This window comes from Corvus kubaryi, unplaced genomic scaffold, assembly GCF_017639235.1.
Source record: "Corvus kubaryi isolate FWS band 111438036 unplaced genomic scaffold, C.kubaryi_AGA036_p1.0 37397, whole genome shotgun sequence".
Lineage (NCBI taxonomy): Eukaryota > Metazoa > Chordata > Aves > Passeriformes > Corvidae > Corvus > Corvus kubaryi.
Window position 1 is genome coordinate 1,330,331 of NW_024581136.1, and position 24,432 is coordinate 1,354,762.

The window sequence follows — 24,432 nt, forward strand, 5'->3', positions numbered from 1 at the left end:
GCAATGAAGGATTCAAACAGACATTTCACATTAATGGTTGCACAATTCTACTCAACAATTCAGGATTTTACAATGAACTGTACAGGAGGAAGATGCCACCTGAGGGATACACTGATACATTTAGAAATACTGAGCTATTAGAATAAGCCAATCTTCATAATTTACTGGACTATGGTCAAAAAAATCACCCTTAGAATACAACAAGCTAAAGAAAACTGAAGAAGCAGCTTTACAAACATTGCCAGAATGGCTCTTATTTTCTTCTCTATGAAATAAAAAATACTATAATTTAAGATATGACAACTTCTATCATGTCATTCTCAAGAAAATTTTCTTTATGTATGAAATATTAATTTATAGTCAATTTGTTTACAATAGATACATATGCTTCACAGAAGTTCAAAATTGAGTGATTTCTCATTTTCATGAATTTGCACTAAGAGTCAAGTTGTGCAGTAAAAGATTCAGTATTTACTTGTGGAAAAAAAATCAAAGTCACAATTAATTTTCTCCTACTACTTGTTGAGGTTTTTGTAGTCCTTATTATTAGTCCTTATTATTTTGTAGTCCTTAATAATAAGGACTACAAAATTTGTATTTCTGCCACAATAAGAGGTTACATACTTTTTTTGTGAATTGCTAGCATTAAGGGTCTGTCATTTGGGTGAAGATGCACCAAGACTGGTGTTCCTATTAAATCCTGAGGTAGGTATCCCAACAGAGGTACTGCTCTGGAGAAAGAAAGACAAAGAAAAAATAATAAAAATCAAGTAGAATACATATGTATTTCATGTTTAAAACTTTTTCATTTTAAGTTAAGTTTTCTCTGCTGTTTTTCCTATAAAGAGAATGAATAATTTTAAGTTTACATTTGGTGAAAAAGCAGTGCCAACTTAACAACAGTAGTACACTTAGGGCAAGGGGGGCTTTGTTTGTTTCTGGGGTGGTGATTAGACCAAATCAAGGAGTCTGCTACAGCAGTTCTGTCTTTCCTTTGCTGTCTAACTTTAGAGGATAAATACTTACCCTAATTTTAAAAGAGCATTAATAAAGTTTAATCTTGTAAAACTCTCATGAAGGTAAATAGTACCCCAATCCCTTGGCTGTGAGCCATGGCTAAGGATCACAGGATTATTACAGCTGAACTAGCAACAGGGGAGCTGACCAGCACTCAAGACAACTTTCTCACAGGCAGGTTAAGAGTTCAACCCAGAGGAGCTGCATGGGAGCAAGCTTATTAACTAGATAATTAAAAGCAATGTTACTGAATTCCTGCACGTTATCAATGACCACTTCTAGTGACGCAAAAAACTAATTTATGTGACAAAATAATTTTTATTGATAGCTTCAAGCATTTGCATTAAGGATAAAGACTGAAAGTTCACAAAAGCCTCTTTGCACCTTACCATGCAGGTTAGCCACTGAAAAAAAACGTGCTTTGGAAAAAAATGTAGTAAGTCAATGCTAGTCAGTAATGTTTAAGTTGCCAGATGCCAGCAAGTCATCTTGTAAGCTCAAAACACTGTACACCTTCCCCCCAGCCCCACTCACTGACACAGCCCCGGGGTAGGGAGATACGCAGGTGTCTGAATAGCTTCAATGAAGAACTTAGCCCCAGTGCACCAGACAAGGGATCTGTGTCGTGTAGGAAGTCAAAAGCATTATGCAACAAATGCCTTCAACACTGCACTTCCAACAACCCACTGGAATTACATCAGCTCCCCAAAACATCAAACATACCCTTCCAGCAAAGAGGCTGAGAGGAGAAAGAGGATAGCAACTAATGCCTTATTATCAAAGCAATTAGTTTAATAATGAGTTTTAAAAGCTTGCAGATGAACTAAAGCAACAAAGCAGAAACTGGCATGAAACTCATACCAAATCATCTCACTTTGACACATTGACATTTAGAAGTGCTGCCAAGTTCAAAGCACATGAGAAAAGTTGTGCTGCTAGAGGACTTTACAATCTCAGTCAACTCCAAATGACTTCACTTAGGGCTTCATCAAGTAACATCATAAGAAGGTTTTGTTCAGCACTGTTCCTGTTCTTTGCCACCTGCTTTATGAAAGTCAGGGATCTAGAATGTGAGACTGAGCTGGGCTTGCCTGTTCTGATGAAAAGGAAACTAAAAGATGATCCAGGAGCTTCCCACACTGCTGGAAAGAGGAGTTACAAAAATGGAGTTAAATTTTCTTGATGGTGCCAGACAATAAAATTATGGGCAATGGTCCCAGACTGGAGTCTGGAAAGCTTATGCTGCATGCTACGAAAAGGTTTTTAACAGAGGAGTGCAAACACAGGAGGTTTCCCATACCAAGTCTCTGAAGGCTTTCAGGCATTATTGAGACAAGGCCAAAGCTGACCTTAGCCAGGACAAGGCAACAATTCTGTTTCAAGCAAAAGGATGGAACCAAGACCTCCCAGCAGTCCCTTCCAACCAGCCTTTCTTTGCTCCTGTAATGCTGTATTTGAGAATGATGTCTCGGCATCATTATGCTTCCTCATGATGAGGAACTCATAAAAATTCAGAGGTTAAGCTAATAAATTAATTTTATGAATGCAAATGCATGTGTGGCATAAGAATGGCTAATGAGGAGATGCTGCAAGTTTAGTTTGTGTTTTATAGAATGACATTTAAAGTGCCAAAAAGACATGAATAAGAAGTATCTTTATATTATTATTGTAAGTTACATACAAAACTGCTTTAAATTAATTTACAAAGATCACTCTGCTGTGAACTACTTACACCCATTATACACATGAAGTATCAAATATATTAAAACAAATACATATGGGAATGACCCATTTAATTTCAAGAAAATATTTCTTTTTACTTAACATACTCTGTGCAGAGATCCACCTGCAGAGTTCAGACAAATATGCATTTTTTCCAACCCGTGAACACGTACTGATTACAGAAATTAACTCTATTTTATGCAAGTCAAGCAACAGTTTCAGGGTTATATTATGAACAATGTGCAGTCAACAGCAGGTGCTCAGTTGCACATTTTTAAATATTAAGACTCTGCTTTCCCTAAGAATCTATTGCTTTGTGTATTCCACCAAACCCTGGAGAGCTTAAGAGCAATAAACTGCATATGCATGCCTTGGTAAACATTTATCTGGCTGCCAATGCTCTCAGGAGTTAAATAATTAAAAACAAAATCAACTACACAATCACGAGAACAGAAATGAATGACGCAAAGTCCTAACTTCAGACTAAGATGTAATCAACCCTCGCTGGAAGTGTTAGAAAATGGTATTTGAGAACAAGTGGTAACATCAGACTGAGAGGAAAGAAGCTTCCACAGTATCCACAGGGAAGGTATTTACTGGAGTTGTTCCACTCAAGCCCAAGAATAAGGGCAAGGCTCTCCACTCAGTAATCTTGCCATTTCTGTGAAGTGACTACTGGAGATCACTGAGCTGTGGATGCACAGAGGAACAGAAGCTTTGCACTGCACCCTCAGCCTCTTTGAAAAGATAAACCCACTCTGCAGCTGGCTTGGAGCATGTGTGGGAATGAAAGAGAAAAAAATCCATGAAGAAGACAGAACTACAGTGGATTAAGCAGTTCTTTTATCAACTTCAGCTGTTTAGAGGGATTGTATAAATCACACCATGGAAAAACAGTTTGTCAGCATTGCACTGTCTATCCTACAGGAACTCAACTTAGCCACAACGTCTGCCTCTCCACAGATAAAACTGTCTCAGAAGTCAAACAGTATTCTTTTTACCTTGACTCCATCTTAGTTGAACATCCCAATAAACCTCCTTTCCCCAATCCCTTCTCTCTTCTGCTGCATTTAAAGGTTTTGCCAAGAATGAAATATTTTTTCTGAAACAAGATTTCCACACAAAAAATACCACAGAATCTCAAAATTGTCCATTATACTCCTACTCTGTCTGAAGACATCCCCCTCATCTCAACCTACAAAGGAAGTTTTACCATTCTTAGAATGCTTAAAAACAAAGGGGAGAATCTCAGAAGTCAGATGTTACCATTGTAGCTATCTTAGTTTTTGCTAAGGAGGAAAAAAAATAAAATCAAAATGAAGTCCCATATATAGCCCAAATATCAGAAACCACCACAAAGAAAATACCAAGGAAAGAGGAAAAGAAAGGGGAAAGGCAGTGTTTTCAACTCAGGAATAAGTGAATTCTCTTATCAAGTCTTCAAAATGCTACAATATTCCAAACTGCATCACTGTCCTTAAAAGCTTGTTGAGATTATCATCTTCCCCTCAGCCAAACATGCTCCTGACTCTGAAAGAGTAGCTTCTGTTCTTTCCACAGACCTTATGGCTCCATCACCTAAATATCCTTTGCAAGACTCCACCAAAAGCAGTCCAGAAGACTGACTGGCTGCTCATGGCTTGAACAGGTGCACACTTTCCTGGGTAAAAAACTGGCTGGATGGTCAGGCCCAGAGAGCGGGGGTGAAAGGAGTTACATCCAAGTGGTGGCTGCTACCAAGTGATGTTCCCCAGGGCTCAGGACTGGGTCCAGTTGTGTTTAATGTCTTTATCCATGATCTGGACAAGAGGATGGAGAGCACCCTCCATCAGTTTGCAGACAACAGCAAGTTGGGTGAGAGCATTGATTCTCCCAGGTAATAAGTGATAGGACAAGAGGAAATGGCCTCAAATTACACCAGGGTAGGTTTAGACTGGGTATTAGGAAACACTTCTTCATAGAAAGGGTTGTCAAGGAACAGGCTGCCCACAGAAGTGGTGCAGTCACCATCCCCAGAGGTATTTAAAAAATGTGCAGATGAGGCATTTAGGGACAGGGTTGAGTGGTGAACTTGATCTCAGAAGTCTTTTGCAACCTAAATGATTCTATGAAAGCTTGGTTTAGACCTCAGCTCCTAAGTCTTTGTACATACATTAAGATCCCAGGTGATATTTCTGTTTCTAATTTAGAACGTAAATACTTACTCTAACCAGCTTTCATGACTGTCAAAGCAATGTGAAGTCTTCAGCCAGTGTAATTTGAACAGTTTTTATATACCTTTTTTTAAAAAAAAGATCTAATATTGCATTTAAAAGATGTACCTCTAGTTGTATCTGAGCCAGCAGAGAGTGACAGCAGCATACTTGTTGAATCACACTTAAAAACCCAAAACCTCACACCTAAGTGTCTCATACAGGTCATAATTGGCAGCACAGGAATTCTTTTGACCATGGGTTCATTGATTGAATTTATGTCCAGAATTTCCCCAGAGGGAAGGAAAGTGGAAGAACAAGTTGTTAGCAAGCACTTCAATACACTTAAATACTGGTGTAATGTGTTCTCATGCTTAGTTAAAATGGGGGGATGTACTTTTCTTAGGTTAAACACTCTTCAGCAGTTGCACAATTTTTTAACCCCACAAACACATCTTAAATACTACAAAGATATTGGATAGCTTGCTCAACAGAAAATTGAAAAATACTTTCTGTAAGTTACCTTTCATCTACATCCTGGAACAAACAGGTTGGTGTGTGCGTAGTCGTAAAAATTCTTTTGTCAGGAGGAATTCTGGGTGCTAAGAGAAAAATAAAAGCATATTAACTGGGGATTTTTCATATATAATACCTCAAGCTGCCAAAATTCTGGCCAAGAGCATACAGGAAAGCAGCTTGCTAGCTCACAGCATCTCAGCAAGGATAGAGAACAGAAACAATTCTCTTTCACTATAATAAAGCTTGAACAGCTCTTACTTTTAGGAAAGCAAACTAGTCTTTGTGCACTCAAGGATTACCTTCATAACCAGAATGGACTTTTTCTGCAAGCAACACACAGCAAAGCTGGTCTTCTGCTATTTCTGGATCTTGCACTTTGATAAGGTAAGGAGTCATCCGGAACGGGTGATAGCAAATCTCATTTTCACGCTCCTTGCCCGCACTAATAATTAAAGAGAGTTAATTATTTCAACAGATTCATCTTATGCTAAATAAAATTTTAATTTGTCCATTGTATTTCCCTCATGACACAAGAACTGCATATTAGCTACTAAAATAGCACCCAAGATCTTAGCTTTTTTTTTTTTTTTTATGGAAGAGAATCTAATTCTGATACTATCCTTTGCATACCAACTTCCATAAAGATTGTGCTGTCCTTTCTACTGCCCAAAACAAATATCCACAACAGCATTACATGGAAGTTTGATCGAAAAACCCAGCTCACGCAATAGATTAAGTTACTTTGTTGTCCTTCAGAGGGATGAATTTACAGGGCTTTTTTATGAAGACTGCTATATCCCCTCAGTTAACATAAAAATCATCTTTTTAATCAATATTTATTCCAGTTTAGAAGGAGTAAAGACTCAATATTTAATAACAGGTGTTTGCTTAACCAGAATGCAAACATAGTAATGAAAACAACCACCATTTACACAGTGACCAAAGAAAATCAGTTGTAATAAGTTTATAACAGCGGAGCTTTATAAAAGTAAAGCTTCTGAAACCAGTGTTAGTTGGATAAAAAAATGTCCAGTAACTCCAGGAGTACTTCTACAGTACATCCAATACAACACTCTGGAGCTCTGCATTACCTCCAATTCTTTTAAAGTTTATTCATACCTCAATAATAAGTATTCATTTATTCCAGAAGTAATTAAATAATTGGATCCGCTATTTTTGTTTCAGAAATGCTGCCAGAGAGGCAGTAAGCATCAAGAAATCAAATTGCACAAGAAAGAATATGAACTACGTTGCCAGCTTTGCCTAAATTAAAAAAAAAAAACAAACAACTAAAGACGAGTGATTGGGGGCAGGAAAAGAAGGAAAAAAACCAAACCCAAAGAATTGTGCCATTTATTAACTGCAAAAGAGACAAGTCAAGTTACCCTCAAGTATCTTCCCAGGGGATACTTGAGACAAATTTGAGACATTAATTTTTTAGAATGAAGGAGACTCTGAAGCAGGCGCCAAACAGAACAGCTCTATTTACATGAACCAAAGGCTTTCCAGAGCAGGAGGAGACACTGTATCACCTTCCTTTATGGCACAAAGGTCAATATTCACATGGATTAACTTCCAAGATGCAGCTTCCCAAAATGAGTTCAGTTTTCTCTGTAGCTCTACAGTTAATCAACTCAAGGATGTGCATATGTTTTGCTTTAAAATCACATTATGAAAAAGCATGAAACGTACATACCATATGGTTCTTATAAAAGTCTAATATTTATGTAATGCTTGGTTTCATAATGCAACACTAGGCTTTGTAATATTGTCTTACCTGATGCGACAGAAAAAAGATTTCTCTTCCATGCAATCCTGGGTGGAAGACTCTAGAAATATTAAGCATATTTCATACCAAGTTACAAACTACTAGAAGATTATGATATTTCGTACAAGAATTTTCCTTATATAATAAAGGTTGAATTTTTTAAAGTTTATGTTCCCTGAAGTCTCCATATGTATTTGTTAAACAATGCACATCATAGGCAACTAAATCTGAACGTCACTCAGATTCTGAGGCTGGCGTGTGAGTCACAGCTCCTTTTATCAAGTCTTTTTCCTAAACATATCTAAACAGCTCTCCAGTTTGAGCTGCTTACTCTTATCAACTCTTTCACAGTACTTTATACAAATGACCAAAAATGCTTGATTACCTACGACCCCAAAATTTGACCTTTTTCCTAGAAAGACACAAGGACAGCTCGATCACCAAATACACTTCCTACCATCCCTCTTTTTTCTGAAGGCTTCTTCTCATGTTTTAAGCTTATTTCCCTCCTCTTCCAGAGTAGCCACTCACTGATTTCCAAGGGAAGCTCTGGCATTTCAAGGGCCTCCAGTGCACAATACCTTTGGATATTATATCGTAGGGCAGCTGATACACAAGAGAGTGTGCACAGTTCTACTTACTGCATTTCTTAAACTTGAAGCTATACATAAACATAATAGAGCTACAGAAAATGTTTCAAGTAAAACCAAAAAACCTCCTGCATAACTGAGTAATCAGGATTATATGGTCAGCATTTATCACTGACCCTTTTTTGAGCCAGAGGTTGCACTAGAGACCCCACAAGGTCCCTTTTGACCTGCTTTATGTATGCATTGCTTAGTACATGTTTATTGCTAATTGGTTTTTTTAGATTAAATATGGTTCACACCCTGGCTCAATGTCATAGATTTAGTATGCAATGGATTGGAATTTCAAACATTTAGAGCAGACTTGAATTTCAAGTGTTTATTTGAAATAGTTGGCAGATATTTCTCAATTACTAATGGCTGTAGGTACGTGAGTAAAACAATCCTATCACAAACAAATATCAAGTGCCCTGAGACATCTCATACTTCACCATTAATTATGCCTAATATAATTTTTCTAAGGCTGGAAGAAGAGAGCTATGATTACACTTGGTGAATGCACAGTGATGGCAGCTGGAATACCTTTTTCTACACCGTAATCAAGGTGTCCAGTATTCAAATCATAACCATTTTAAAAGGAAGGAGACAGAGTAATGTCCCCTTTACACTTGAGGAAGAGAAAATGTGAAGAAAAATTGTTTTAATTTGATTGCTAGTAAAAGCGGAAAGTAAATTCACCATTCAGCATAAATTCCTACTTTGTTTTCTTTCACCAGCTGGCTGAAAGGGGCATGAGAACTGATAAACAATGACATTCAGAAGACCTTTGACCAACAGACAAATCCTGCTGATTTATAAAATAGATTTATACACCTAGTATTGTTCAGAGATGTTCTAATAATGTCCCTGTGTGTATACCCTCAAAAAGTGATGGGGGGAAGGATGGAAGGACATTCCAAATCAGTGCAAGTATTTGCATTTGTATGACTGAAAGAAGGTCAGAGAAATATCTGCTGTTGAGACCACTCACCAGCTCTATTGCAAATATTCCATGATGGTAATCTGTATGGGGTGGTAGAAGTATAGAACACACTGACATCCTGAGGTGCCAAGAACTCCACAAATTTGGCATTTTTAAAATAACCCCTCTTGCAGCGGAGAATAGAAGCAGCTTGATCAGAGATGTACAAAATTTTCCCAGTTATCAAAGACACAGCTACAGCAAACATATCCTAAAAACAAAAATCTCAAATTATTTATACAGTTTGAAACATTCTTCAGTGCAGCATATATTTCTGAGAAAAACATTTAAGATATAAAAACATTAGTAGGTTCAAAATGAGAATTAAGGAAATTTTATTTTATTACAGATGTAGTTCAACACAATGAATCTGCTTATGAAGTAGACACAGACAGAATACTTTCCAATTATGTAGTAAGAATAATACACTACTATTTATGGGTTACAAGCCCTAAATATCATTGTCTAAAGTTCCATGATGCAGAATGAATTTGCAAATTAAGAATTAATGACCTTCCAGCTATATAACTTCACCATTTTCCCTGTGCTTGTTACAGGTATGGTTTACATTCATGAAATTCAGCTGTTTGTAAGAGGTTGTGTTAGTTGGTCCATCCACTGAAACCACTTAGTAAAAAAATAATGAGTACACAGGTGGGAAGAAGTCCCACACACTCCACTTGTATTGTTTCTCTTCCTGATGCAGAGGAGCTTCCTGCGTCACAACCCTTCGTGCTCCATTCACAAACCCTGTACAGGAACTTAAGAGCTGTCAGCAGAACACTGCTTTCACAAATGGATATTCAGATTAATTGAACAATGTTTATGATATTTGGCTGAATTTCTCAGTTGTACTCTACACTTCCTATTTATTTCACCTTGTGGGCAGCCTTTACTATTCATAGATTCAACAAAACCCACCTACTTCAACCTATGGAACATCCCCCACCATGCTCTTGTTTTAGAGAATTCAGAACTTCATACATTCAAACAGAGGTTTCAGTTTAAAAAAATAGTAGAAGGCAGTCTAATACACTTATATGCCATTATTTTTTGAAGGCTCCATAACTTATCCCTAAAATACTAGTAATATGGAAATAAATATAATTTAAAAAATCATTCAGATTATCATTTCACTGCTAGAACTACATTGATGGTCCTAGCTGTTCTTATCTCAATGAGAATACAGTATCACTGGATCCCACAGAAAGCCTTGGACCTGTTGCGAAGACCAGACAAATCCCACAGAAAAGGACAGAGTGATTCCAGTACTTTTGTCACTCTTCAGTCACACTAACACAAAGAACTGGTGAAACATCAAATAACCTCTAGTTATAAGAATAAGCTGAAGTGATTCACCATGTGCCTTGACTAAAATTTGGAAAAAGTTAACTCTCCAACTTTTGCAAGCGCACTAAAATGAAAACTAATGATATTTCACAGTGCTTTGTATCTCACGGATATTGGTATGTGTCACACCACGACCTCCAGGCACAAGGTACAATTCAGAGGATCAGGGAGTTCAAGACTACTTATTTCCCACCTAACTGACAGAAACAAATTGTATTTGTGAAGTCTGAAAAGGCTCAGTTTCTCCTCAACATCCCCTGGAAGGCAAAAGGCATTTTCTTCAGCTTTGTGGCCTAACTACCAACTCTTCCCTTGTAAAAAGAAGGCATGCCTGAAAATTCCAGTTCTAGAAAACATTTTCAATACACACTGCAGACTCAGGTCACCACACTCACCGCATTTTTCATGATGTATTCTGAAGTTATAGTCTCAACTTCTTCCACTGTGTAAGATGATACATTGAGACCAGCAGGTTGGGATTCATTAATCATCAACAACTGGTAATATTCTTCATTGGCTACATGAGAACAACAAACAATTTATAATCACGATTATCAATAAACACCCAGCCTAGAAGCAGTAAGCAGCAAAAACATTTTTTGGCATAAATGCAGAAGTTGGGAAGTCTAGGCACTATTCCACATACATCTTTTGCCTTGGTAGAGCTTCCTCATCAATAACTCAAATAAATGTGCACATCTTAGTATACCCATATATGAATGGTCATGAATTTCAGGCTGTTCAACAGTTCAAACAGTATGAAACTGTAAATTGTTTTCAAATTAATTTTCTAACTCAACCAAACAGTAGTAAAATATGAAGCCTCTAGAGAGCCGCTTTAACTCCCAAAGGAGCAAAAGTTAACAGAGCCAACAAGTAGGAATGACATGAAAATATCTGGTTAGAAAGGTTTTCAGACATAATACAGTTCTCTGTGTTATGCCAAGTTTATTTAAATTCCTGTTTTGAAAGTTTCACTTTAGCCAGGTTGGCATTAACTAGGCAGTATCACACTTGATTACCTTTAACTTGTTTAATGCTTTTAAGGGCATATTTCAATGTCGTTAGGACACTAGATTTGCCTTTGACTCTCTTCTCAGACGGAAGGTGAGCTTTCAGCTCCTGCAATGTTTTTAGCAATTCCTTTTGTGTTTTGGCTTTAGTGGACTGCTCACTACTGTAAGATGAAAAACAAAAAACAGAACATCACTTGAATGCCTGAAGTGACACATCATCCTCAAAGAAGCCCAAATGCACTCTGACACTTCTCATACACATCAATTTGTACCACTAGCCTCATTAACTTTTCCAGTACCCAGTAACAACTTTCAGAACTTATGGAAATTCTTACATTACCATTTAAAATGAAAGATTTACCACCACCTGGAGTGTGATTGTAAAATGTACTCTTTATGTGCAACAGTACATATGCCCAAGCACCACAGAATTTCTTTTTTTCTCTTTGCCACAGTCTCCCTCCTCCCTTTTTAGTGGTATTTTCCTTAGTTCCTTTCAAAATGAAACTCAGAAATGTTCATGGACTTCAAAGGAGAGAAGCAGGAGGCCCATTCAAGTCTTCACCTCCTGTTCAAGCAGGTTCTCTTAAGAAAGGTCCCTGAAAAGGGAATGGCAGTGGGAGAGTATCAAGTTAACAAAACAAATGGAGAAATCCTTTGAATAACATATCCCAGCTAAGCATGGCAATACATTAAGTAAGATAAGGAAACTTTGACTAAATTTATAAGGAAAAGAATCAGAGGAGGCTGGAGACAGAAGCTGCATTCACAGTTCTCAGGTGCGTGTTCAGGAGAACTGTCTAAGTGTAGAAGGTGATACAGAGATTATCAGTGCCAATATCAGAAAGTTATCACCTTCCTTTACAGTTCCCGGTATCTCTCCCCATTATTGAGAGGTGCTGACACAATCCAAAAGGAAGACCAAAGGAGGTGAGGGAAGTGAGGGAGAGGATAGCAAAGATGGATGGCAGATGGGTAGGAAGGAGTTAAAATAATAAATCACCTTGGTTTTCACACTGGAGATTTTAAAAGCTGATCATTCACCATGATCAAGAGGATTACAGAGCTGTTCTTAAATCTTCCTGAAAATTTTTTCCCTTCGAAAGGGAGGTCTTCTGTTACCACCTGATTGTCATGGCTGGTAATCTGTAAGAAGTTACCCTAGGCACCACTGTAGAAACAATAATCTTGGCAACTGCACTGCCTGACTGAAGTGGTCAGTAAAGTGGCTTCAGCTTCCAAGTAATTTTCAAGAGGATTTCTGAACATTTTTCTGGGAAGTTTTAAGAGCTTGAAAAGGTAGATAAATCATCTGACAGGTGTTAGGTATATTTTACCAAAAATGGTTGCAAAGTGACAAAGCTGACTTGTACTAGAGAATACACATTGTTCTAGCTGACATCACAATGTACTATGAGAAACACAGTATTCATTTACTCACTGGTCATTTTGTACCAAGAAATAATGGCAAGGGATCAAACAAAAAGAGCATAGTACTCCCTTGGGAAACATTATGTTCATGCTGTATTAAAATCACGTGTACAATGTGGCTTGACAGTTTGGACAGCTGCAATCAAACAGGGCTTTGTTAACAGAGGTTCATAGAAGAACCCTCCATGCTGGCAGTAGGGAAAAAGAGAGAGAGGAAAGATTATGAAATAACTGAGCATATTGTTGGTTTGTACTCTCAGAGTACAGACTGCTCCATGAGAGTGGTCAGACTCTTCTGCAAGAAAAAAAACCTTTCCAAATTAGCCTACGGTAGCAGCAAATACAGAAGATGGACATTCTTGGAAAATAAGTTACTCAACTCCAAAATGTTTTTCCAGAGAGCAGTAGCATCAGGCACAGTAGGCAGCCACAGGGAAGGTGTGACTTGCAGAGGACAGAATAAGGAAGTTCTATAAAGATACGAGCTTTTCATCTTGCTTTTTGTGGACAGCAAACTGGAAAGGTACCTACAGATAGCAAATTAGAGCTGTTGGTTGGCACTGATACTGAATGCAAACCCCAGTAGTCTGAATCAAAGATTGAGCCTACAGAGATAAGTAGTTTATCAGACTACTTTAGTCTTCTCTTTAAAGAGCATTCTCTAGATATCTTCAGTCTCCCATTCCCAAAAGATTATCAGATTCTACCCTGTAACCCCCTAGCACTGTGCTTGATGGCTGGGGAGAACACTGTACCATCTGGATTCCTAATTATTTTGGAGCAGAGAGCTATTAATGAAATTTAAAACTGAAATGTCAAAAAAAATCCACTAAGTAACTCCCTCCGAGATCTTGCAAGTGAAGAGAAATGAATCAAGAGGAAACAAAGATTAAGAAATGCCTTTGGTTCACCCTTTCATACTAAGCAACATAAACTCTAGATCACAATTTCCAGTTGAAAATACAGCGTGGAACAAGCTCTCCAGGTGCCTGCAAGGCAGACACAGAAAATATGTTGAGCAAGCAACAAATGGTGCATAGGAGTAATTTTAATTTACTACTTTTCTAGGAACTGCATCAGGTAGAAACATGCTCAGGTAGGCAGGTCTCAGATATGGGTCTTAACATCACCATGCTCTAGCTAGATAGCCTTGATCTGCTCAGGACCAGGTTTTGATCTCCTGATCAGCTGACTTAAAAAAACAAGTACAGCAGGGCACTCTGAAGTATCTAAAGATGAGCCTTCAAGCTACCATGGTCCTCAAGGCTACCAGGGACAGAAGCAGAGTTCATACAGAGGGATTCCTGCAGCTGGTGTTTGTGTACCCTTTATCCTTACACCCTGGAGGCTTGAATCCCAGCAAATGGAACATAGGAGAGGCAGATGATACAGCTGCTGGACACCAGGAATAATCCAACTCAATGGTGAATTCTGATATTAACACACCACCAGGTTCAGATTAAATTCTGAAGAGTAAAAAATTTAAAAGCTACAAAACCCCACCATAACTGAAGCAACATTCAATGGGACTCACAAAAAAAAAATTACAGAGTTAAGCTACCAAATCAAAACAAAGTAACATGACTTTAAAGGTTACCACACAACTCACATGGAACAGCAACAAAAAGCTCTAATTTAATCAAGTGGTTAATACAACATGCTACTGATTATGGACAGGAAGAGAAGCAAAGACAGGATTTCTTGTGTAGTCATCCAGGTTGAGGCAAAACAAAACAAACAACCCAAAATATGACATTATCTCATTTTTAGCATTTAGCATACATGCAAATTACTGAAAAATATATGCCTATTCATTTACCTGCATCCACTGCTGGACTGATTGTGTTCAGAGTTTGCAATCATCAGACTAAACGCATTTGAGCTTGAACTAGAAAAAGGAAAGAAAAAAGATTAATATTTGGAAACCTAACAAACAACTTTTAGTTAATTTTAGCTTTTTATTTTCCTATTAATGACTGGCTACCTAAAAAAAAAAAACAAAACAAAACAACAAAAGACCTCAAAACCCCAACCCCAAATTTTAAAAGCTTCTGCATGGTACAACAAATGGGCACTAAAGCTGTAAACATTTGTCTAAGAAGCATAGAATACCTTCCTTGAGCTGGAAAGGACCCATAAGGATAACTGAGTCCTATCACCCTGGTCCTCACAGGACCACTAGGGAGGTGGCTCTTAATATAGCTTTGCTCTGTACAATAAACTATTATTTAAAAGATTAAAATAGCATGGTTGTATCGTCACACAAGAGTCAACTGACAGGTTTTGATATTCAACTACAGAAGTTGGTGTACAAGAAAATAAATAAATAAGGCAAGTTAAACACACAATGAGTAGAAAGATGCAAATGATGCTGACCATACAAACAGCAAAGACCTTTTCTTTATAAATTATATTACACAATTTGCATCACATGAGAGTACAACTTAAGTAGCACACTCAGCTCTATGCTGAACAGGCTTTATATCTTAGTCATTATTCAGAAATATTGATTCAAATGAAAAAAGTCTTCAGGGGCAAAAATAAAAATGGAATGTATTTAATGATAGCTATTACCTTTTATGACAGTCTGAAGATTCCATGAGCATTGCTGAATCTTTCCCATTTTCATCAGATTCATGACCATGAGAGTCATGCCCACTTGAATAGTTTTCATTTGTGTCATTCCCACTGGAGTCATTTCCACTGGAATCATTTCCACTGGAATCATTTCCACTGGAGCCACTGCTCATTTCAATATCTTCCTGAAGAACTTCATGAGAGTGTTCAGGCTTTGCTTGAATTTCTGAATCTTCAGCAATTATCTGGCTATGGTTACTTGGAAGTCCAGAATAATCACTCATCTTCAGCTGCTCTTTTAAAGAGAATGACGGAGAAATGTTTCCACTGATACCAGGCTGCTGCTCAGGGTTCTGCTCCTCAGTGCTAGAGGAGAACCCCCAGAACTTGATAGAGTCCGTGGGACACTCATTAGAGACACTGTCAAGACCAAGAGCAAATCAAGCCATATTCAGAATTTTCCCTCTGTACAAGCTCTGTTTGGAAGTACAGATGCAAAAATCTGAGGAGGAAGGGAAGGAAGAAAAAAAATTACTTTCTTATTTGCCTTGCTGACAAACTGGAATTTGCACTGACTGAAGAAAGTAAAAATTGACATTCATGGTTAATATATTCAGCACTTAAATGGCGAAATGTTTCAGTTAAATTGAAAATCTCAAAATGTTTTATCATGAAAAGGGTATTTCTTTTTTAGTAAAAACCCACACAAAAAGAAAGTTGCATAAACATGGAAAAACTCCTTAAAAGTTCACATATTCCCTTGTTTTCTATTTTCCTACTTAATACTTGACAGTATTGCTACCTAGATTTGGATAATATGATTTTCAGTGAAACCATTCCACTGCCTTTCAGTTTACCTTGATAAAGAAAGTACTACATTCAGACATCTGGACGCTGCTTAATTGGTTTGGAGGAAATTTGGATTGTTTTTCTGTTTTATATTGGGGGTTTTTTAAATACATAGTTTTGGGGTTTTTTTTCTTTTAAGATCAGTTGGGAGGGAACACTGCTATACTCTTCATGTTTGTCTTCGTACAAAAGCCATGTAGGTAGGCAGACAGAACATACAGTAGGAACAGGGAAACTAAGAATACAAACACACTTACCACCACCAAAAATTCTAAGGCATGAATAACCCCGAGAATAATTTTGTCTACTGATTACCACTAATTTGGGGGGGTATGATAAAAATTGCTTGGAAAAGTAAGGTTAAAACAAAAAAAAAAACCCCATATCCCTGCTTTTAAACCAAATTCTAATGCACCAGGCTCAAAAATCAAACTGTATACAGAGGTGAATCAAGGACAGACCAATACTGAAGTACCATCAAAAGAGAAGTACTGGAGAGCAGTTCAGCTTTATTTATTAAAAAATCATATTTAATCTGAGTCACATCCTCACCCATTTCAGCAACTCTGAGACAACAATAGTGTAAAACTATGAACTAAGATTCTCTTTTGAGAATCTCTGTTGCTTTCAAGACAACAGAACAATGTGTGTTCCTTTCTCTTTGTTCCTTTAAAATATTCAAGATTACACTTATTAACTAATAAACCTCTGACTGGAATAACAGTCAATAAAAAAATTCACAACCAAGTTTTGTTAATATTAACTACAGCAGTTTTGTTTTAAACACAAATAAATAAATATTTATATTTTTAAGAAAGACTGTCATTGAAAACATTCACAATAGCAATTTAAAACACACTATGATTCAACTTCCCCCAAAGCAACACCACATGGAAGCTATTTTCTTACCCTCCTAACTGATATTTTTCCAGACATTTTACATTTTTTTTAGAGTTTTTCAGAAAACACTACTTGTCTCCTCTTCAGGTCAAAATAATATGCAAGGTATCTGCTTTCATTTAAAAGTATAGTTTAAGGACATCCACTTAGGCTATCAGTAATGGTATAGAAATATAAATATTTTTTTTCCTTACGAGTTTATTCGCTAGTACTTTATTATAGGTGATAATAGAAAAACGCCTTTCAGTAGAGTAAAATATACTGACATTTCCCTCCCGCATGTATTCCCTTCAGGTACTTCAATCCAGATAAAACAGACATCCTGTTAGGCTGCTGTACTGAACACTACTATACAGGCACTGAATTACCCTTCAGTAGCTCTGACAGTTTTTTTCTGGACTAAGGTTAACCACTTTTGTCTTGAAAATTACATAACCAGACCATGCGATAAAAGAATATTTACTCTGAGACGAAACTGTAGGATTATGTCACAATGGCACATTTTCTGGTGGCCAATGATTAACTAGATCAGATAGCTCATCTCTAATTTAGTCTCTGCGATAGAGCAAGCTCACACTTCCCCTTGCCTTCCTTAGGAGACCTCTGAGTGGAGCTCCATCGGCTCTGGCCATGCACTGCCCACGAGCCTCAGTGCCCAGTGCTGCCCATGCCAGCGGCTGCAGAGGCATGGCCTGTGCTCAGCCACGCCTGGCTGGGTGTGAGAGGAACCAAAACCACCAAGGAGAGCCAAGCACAGGGAATGCCTGCATGGGCAGCACATGAGACAAACCTCCTGTTACTGCACAGGTGAGGAGGGCTCTATAAATGTGTTGATCCATTTGCACCCAGGAGATGCTCTGAACACTACTGCAAGTGCTGTGTAAATCAGAGCATGTCTGGGTAAATAACTGAAGCCACTCTCAAAAGCCACTTCCCATGTGTCAGTTGTCTATTATTCCTCAGAGGACACTGTGGTTATAAAGCTCTATGGAGAATTAGTGAGTAAAGGTAATTAACCCCACCATGATTGAAATGAAGCTTTCAGAAAAAAGGCACTCACAGCATCACCTTAAAGGAGGTCTGAGGTGTACAAACTTAAGACAAGAGCTAAAATTTCTCATACTATATTCTGTGCCCAAGGTTGGAGTTTCTTCCTGTTTTCCTGACAAAATGCTACTTTGAAAGAGCTTTAGATACATGAGAAAAAATACTGCCCTGATCAAAACACCACTATCTGCTAGGAAATTATATGTTTTCTTTAGAGATAAGGGGAAAGAGCGCTCACAAAATAAAAAAAAAATTTAAAAATAACAACTTTGGGCTGCTATATTTAATCCTATAAAGAAAACTATGTAAATCACTATTTATAGGTTTATAAACATGAACTACCAGAAAACAGACTTTCAGCATAGCCCTAAGTTCTGTGAAGATAATTAGCCCAGTATATATCACAGTAATGTGGTTTCAGTAAACCTGTCCTATTTATAGGAAGAGCAATGACTGTGCCACAGCTTTCCTACTCTGATGTAAATATTTTGTGTTTTAGTCTTTAGGCACGAGAAACCTCTTCTCCTGAATTCTGAAGCCAGAGAGGATTACATGTGCTGTAGAATTTCCAGCTATGAGAGCTGTTCACAAACGTTTCTTTGACACAACCCTTCCTTATTTTCCCAAAGTCTTTTCGGCAATCCTTGGAAGTTTAAGGGGCAGTGAAAATGTGCCATTGCTAGCATGTAGAGTCTTACAGTTTGAAATTCTGAGTTATTAAACCACTGGTGACTAATTTTCTCCACCTCCAAATATCATCTATTGTCTCATCTCCTCCCTTCTTTCCCTGACACCCAGGCTAGCTTCCGCCAAGTATTTGTAGGAAACTTCATCAGTGTTTCCTTAGATGGGAGACAATTGTTCCCTAAGTAAATAAATAAACAAACAAATCTATATGCTATCCAATAACTTTTGAGGAATTTCTTGTAACTCCTGGAACAAGAGTTGATTGATTCAATGACAGTCAAGCTTTCAGGGTTTTAAAAAACATTTTTATTTTAAGCAGTGAGTACAGATTGAGAGAATTACCAACAGAAAAGAAAAAGATGCTGACCCTTAGGAGACACTACATGATTTTTTTTTTTTTTTTCCTCTTGATACCTGGCAGAAATTTGTGTCAGGAAGCAATTCAGTCATGTCACTTCTGGTTCTAACTAACAACATGCCAGAGTTTCTGCAGCTTTGCCCACACCTAATAACTACATTAAAGTGACTACAATTTGGACCCTAAGTACAATCACACCAGAAAAAAAAAAAAAAAAAAAAAAAAAAGAGTATTCAAGTAATGGAGAAAACACAAGCTTGTCATCTTTAAAGGTATGTTTCCAAATGAACTGGCTCAGCTTGAGCTGGAATGGGTTTTTTTGGCAAGACTGGAAGATTAACGTCACTGAAAGTCAGTCCTGCACAAAATTTCTTCTGTTTCAAAATCTCAAAAGTGTCAGTGCCAAAGGCACATACCAGAGTAAGGAATACAGAAGAGTAAAGAGGAAGGAACAAGAAAAATATTATGATAAACTTGCAAGAGCTTCTGAAGAAAAAGAAAGAGAGGCATTTCTAAAACAAGACTTTACTACTTTGGGGGAATCTTGGTGCTTTTTAAATTTATTATGCAATGTTAATATATGCCCTAACTTTGGAGACATTTTCTTAGAAGAAATTGGAATAACTGTGAAAAAAGCTCAGACTGGCAATAACCCTCCACCATGCTCTGCAATTTAGATAAGAAGTGATGCAGCTGGCTAGACTTCACTCTCAGCAGAGAAAGACCTTTAAGTGGAACATCTGCATGCAGGCACCAGCACTGTGCAAACACTTCAGGTGCACAGATGGTCAGACATCACAGAGAGATTAATTATCTTTGAAACTAATCTCAGGGAAAATAACATAATAAATTGCACATATTCATCCCACTCATATGCTTGAATAAATTCCCAATCACTAACGAAACAACACTGGAAGGCAAAAGCTTGCATGTTTTCCTTGTCTGAGGTTCTCTCCTGTTACCAGTTTGAGGAAGGCAATTACATCCCATCCCAAGTTCAGGAAGCGTCTGAACATGGAAACACAAAGAGCTCTTTTAGGTTTGATCTTGCAAGAAGCCAGGTTTTTCTTTATTTTTTTGTCCATCTTTCTAAACTTTTAACAGATATTGTCTATTTTGACTCTAGAAATAAAAACTTTTAAAATATTAAATTGGCACCAGTTAAGCTTGATTTTAAGGGAACTGGCTCACAAAAAACCAGTCTATTCATTCTGGCAAAGACTAGAGCTTGCTAAGATCCTGATGCAGTGTGTGAAAGACACCATAATTCCACTGAGCACTAAGGACAAACATAGGCATTGACTTGCCAGGTTAGATATACAGCAAATGTCTTCTGGTTATTCATTACCCAGAGTTACTCCTTTATCCTGCAGTAAGACAAAGGAAACAGCCAGAACTTTAACACCACCAAAAAACCACACTAAAGTATGTATAGACAAATGCTGAAAGAAGTAACTGAGCTTCTGCTTTTGAAAAACACCCTTAAGAAGGGTTGTAGAACACCAAGGAGGCAGATTTCTTCTGAAACCATAACTTTAAACCCAAAAATCTTGTTTCAGCAGAGATCTGGTTATATTCAGAGAATGGATTTTTCCAGATTTCTTTTCACACAACAACTGTGTTTAGTACTGGCATATAAAGGATGAGAAACTAACAATCCAGAGTCAAAATCATCCAATTCAAGAACTGAGTAAGATCTAATGATTTGAGTCTAAATTTGCAACTACTATCAACTTACCAATATTCCCAACAAAGCAAGAGCCACAGTATAGTTTTTGACTACAGATACGTAAATATTCGGTACTATTAACTGTACTGGCACCTATGGGAGATGTTCCTAATGGTCAAGATTAAATTTTACTGAAGATCTTGTCAGCAAGAAGGGCTTCCACATGTCTTCTGGATTTTCGTTTTGCAAAATTACAAAAGTTTTCTTATTTAGATGACAAATAACTAGCAAGGGTTTATCATATCATACAATTTCAGAGATAACTGAAAATTAATATCTACAATGAATGCATTCTCCCTGTGCAATTAAAATGTTACAAGAAAATGTTGGAAAACAAACAATAATCCAAAAAGTGACTTGTTCAACTGTGCAACTTCACCAACATTGAGAGCTTCATGTTTCCCTAGCACGAACAATTAACAGACTACCTTCACTAGGACATTTTCTAGGAAGAGGGGAAAGAAAAAGATGGCAATATTCTCAGACTATAAGAAACAATAACAAAGATGCTCAATAATTTCTTCCAAGATATTTTTACTAAAAAAAGAAAAGGAACTTTTCTACTAGATTACTTATCTCACTTCAAGTAATTATGAACAAGTTTTGCTCTTTTACTAAACAAGCAATGAGATGCAATTCAGTTTTCTACTTATGTCAATAAAATTATTAGTATACCACAAATGCTCCCATAAAATCTGAATTTCACAACTTTTTGATACAGATTCAACCTTCAGTTCGAGAAAACCCTGAACACAAGACTGTTATTTAGATAAGAGTTACTAATAGCTTTATACAGGTCATCCTCATTAACCACTGCTTTCAGCTGCCACTTTACAAAGGGAACTGATCAAGACACAGCCCTGTTCCAGAGCTGTCCAAGTGCCACCCTGAATTCACAGCAGCACCTATACAGGAGGAAGCTGGCATCAGATCAGGGCCCACAGTGACGATGCTTCCAACTAGATTGTTTCCTCACTGAAGAAACTCAAACCTGAATTTAAGAATAAGTATGGTTTTAGGCTAAAAATGTTTTAGCTTCAACTAAGGTAACTCCCAGTTTATACCCAAAATATTGTTCAGAATTAATACATATATATGACTTTAAACTCCAGTTTAAAGATAACACAAACACAGAACAATATATTTTCTGCATAAGCTCTAGAGGGGCAGGAGGGGAATCATCTTTCTACTAGCATGAATCATAATAATTATGTGTGTTTCTTACCTGTTTTTTCTACGAAAAGGTGGCAAAAGTGTTTATCAAGCTCCCTCCCAGCTAGCATCAAAAGCATGAGATGCCTAGGTCCAGAGTCTCCCACATGCATTTAATTCTTGTCTCATCCTCTTCTACTGGAAATCTTTGACCATTACAGAGTCCGGACACCTCTATAACTATAAAATATAAAAGAAATACCTGGGCCCCCCAACAGTGTCCTCTTCAAACAGATACCAGAGAGTTGCTCACAACTATGTCACGCCTATGCAGATAAATGTTGGTTAAACATGAAACTGTCATACAGCAGAGAAACAAGACACAAATTTGCATTTTAAACACTTTTGCTCTGAAACAAGATCTTAAAGAGTTTAAAAGTAATAGCATCCTCTGGACTAGATAAAATAACCCTTCGGATTCACAATCAGAGTGGTATCATACTATGTACAGTCTGCATGGGCTGACACAGCCACTGAGAACACAGGGCTGGCCTCCCCAGTAGGGCACAGAGCCAAATGCCTGATGTGGTCAGCAGGAGCTCCAAGTGCTTATCAAGTTTGTTTACGATATCATTTTATGACCCTATATCACTTATAGGATTGGTAAGAGCATTAAAGATTTTACCTTTACAAAATTTCAGTTACAAAATTTCAATTCATATAATGGTTGAGATCAAAAGAGACTTCTGGAGGTACCTTGTCCAACTCTCTGTTCAGGCAGAGTCACCTAGAGCAGGCTGCTCAGGACCACCAACAGATGACTTTTGGGTATCTCCAAAAATGGATATTCCATAGTCTCTCTGGTCAATCTGTTCCAGTGCTCACTCACTCTCACAGTAAAAAAAGGTGGTTTTTTTATGGTCAGAAGTCTGTACTAATGAAGTCCATTAACACTATTATTCTTCCTAATAAAAACAGTTTCTCAAGAGAGCCACTGGGAATTTTGATGAAAATTAAAAAAAACCTGAAAGTTCTTCTAGCAAGTCTAGGAAACTAAGTCTGTTGGTGCATGCCACTGCCATGTAGCACAAAGAAATGGTAGAATAGAAATCAGAAGTTCAGAAGACCAACATTTGTGTGGCAGACAATTACATCATTTTAAATGCTTCGTCTGAATATGCAGAAGAAATGTTTGGAACAGTGTTCAAATCCCAAGCTAACCACTCTGGAAGACAGCCCATGCTAACATGCCTTAATTTAACATGCTGCACGTCTACCAACTGTTAAAAGTACATTTGTGTTGGCCAGACTAAAGGAAGAATTTATTCACAACATTCCATCCTGCATAACATTGTGAAGCCAATACAAGTTCTAAAATATTCGTATTATGATATAAATCTGTTTGTGTTGGCTCTTTAAATGTTTTGTTTCTGTTTTTATCATAAATTGATAATTCAGGATTTAAATTATAGGCTTTATCTCTGACCACAAGAAGCATTAGAAATTGCTGTATCCAGAACTACTTGCAGATTTCACAGTTTTTAGCCTGGATGTTGAAAATGTGGAATGTCTTTCAGCACCAGTTAAATCCTTGTTTAAAGACAGCTCTTGCCATTCCTTTACACTAACTCAACTCCCTGTAAAATTTTCAATTAAAAAAAGTAAAAGAGGTTTAAAAAAGTCTAGTATATATTTGAAGATATATTCACAGTAGCAGCATGTACCATTTTAATTGTGTATCATATTGGTTTCATATATTTAACACATTTAGGAAGACATTAAAACATTAAGTATAATCCTTGTAAACTACTAAAAATTCTCATGATAAGCTGTTCTACAATTTAAGGGAAAGTAAGACAAATTACACCAAAAGGATTTTTATCTGAAACAAAATGCCTGGTTTGAATGACTTGTATTTAAACAATCTGAACAGAATTAGGGGCAGCAAATTCTAGTTGTTTTCGATTATTTTTCAGAGGAAATGTACAGGTGATTCAATATGCCCAAGACCCAAAGCACTAAAAGAGTTCATCTACAGCTGGCATCTCCAATAAGGTCTTTTCCACAGAAGAAAGTCTAATTTTTTCAGTTTACAAAGAAGACAGAACTTGTGACATTTCCTCATTTCCTCCCATACTGATATATATCTATTCTAAGCACAGAAGACTTCAAATATTATAAGAGTGAAAAACTTGCTGTAGGGAACACACCTGTGATACAGGATGCAAACCAAGTTGAACCAGGTTCACTTTCTGCAGAGAACTGAAGTCACACCTGCAGCATTGAAAAGAGAATGCCAGCTTTTAGAACCTATTCAGATCACATTTTCCAGCCATAGAAAACCAGGTTTGTTTGGGTTTTTTTCTCAATCATTTAGACTAAACAGACATTGTAGTGTTAATCCTCAAAATCTCAGTTACAATTCCATGGGTATTGCAATATTACAGTACTATCCAGATCAGCTATCTTTCCTGTCTAGGGCCAATACTGTCGCATCATCAGATCACATT

The 24,432-nt window shown here is 37.2% G+C and overlaps 1 protein-coding gene across 5 annotated transcripts in view; it reads right to left on the reverse strand.

Annotated features, from left to right (window-relative positions):
* The window catches only part of PER2 (period circadian regulator 2), a 46,347-nt gene that overhangs the window by 14,384 nt on the left and 7,531 nt on the right, over positions 1–24,432 (reverse strand). Inside the window, exons 3-13 of one of the 5 annotated variants that reach the window (XM_042042695.1) lie at positions 24,133–24,196; positions 21,996–22,156; positions 15,198–15,702; positions 14,443–14,511; positions 11,199–11,353; positions 10,572–10,693; positions 8,836–9,037; positions 7,228–7,279; positions 5,750–5,892; positions 5,455–5,533; positions 625–731 (exon numbers count right to left, since the gene is read on the reverse strand). In XM_042042695.1, the coding sequence (XP_041898629.1) occupies positions 625–731; positions 5,455–5,533; positions 5,750–5,892; positions 7,228–7,279; positions 8,836–9,037; positions 10,572–10,693; positions 11,199–11,353; positions 14,443–14,511; positions 15,198–15,484 (1,216 nt within the window). In that variant the 5' untranslated portion in view covers positions 15,485–15,702; positions 21,996–22,156; positions 24,133–24,196. Of the gene's footprint in view, positions 1–624; positions 732–5,454; positions 5,534–5,749; positions 5,893–7,227; positions 7,280–8,835; positions 9,038–10,571; positions 10,694–11,198; positions 11,354–14,442; positions 14,512–15,197; positions 15,703–21,995; positions 24,197–24,432 lie in introns of all 5 variants that reach the window. The other 4 variants (XM_042042698.1, XM_042042699.1, XM_042042697.1 and 1 more) reach the window with 4 other exon arrangements.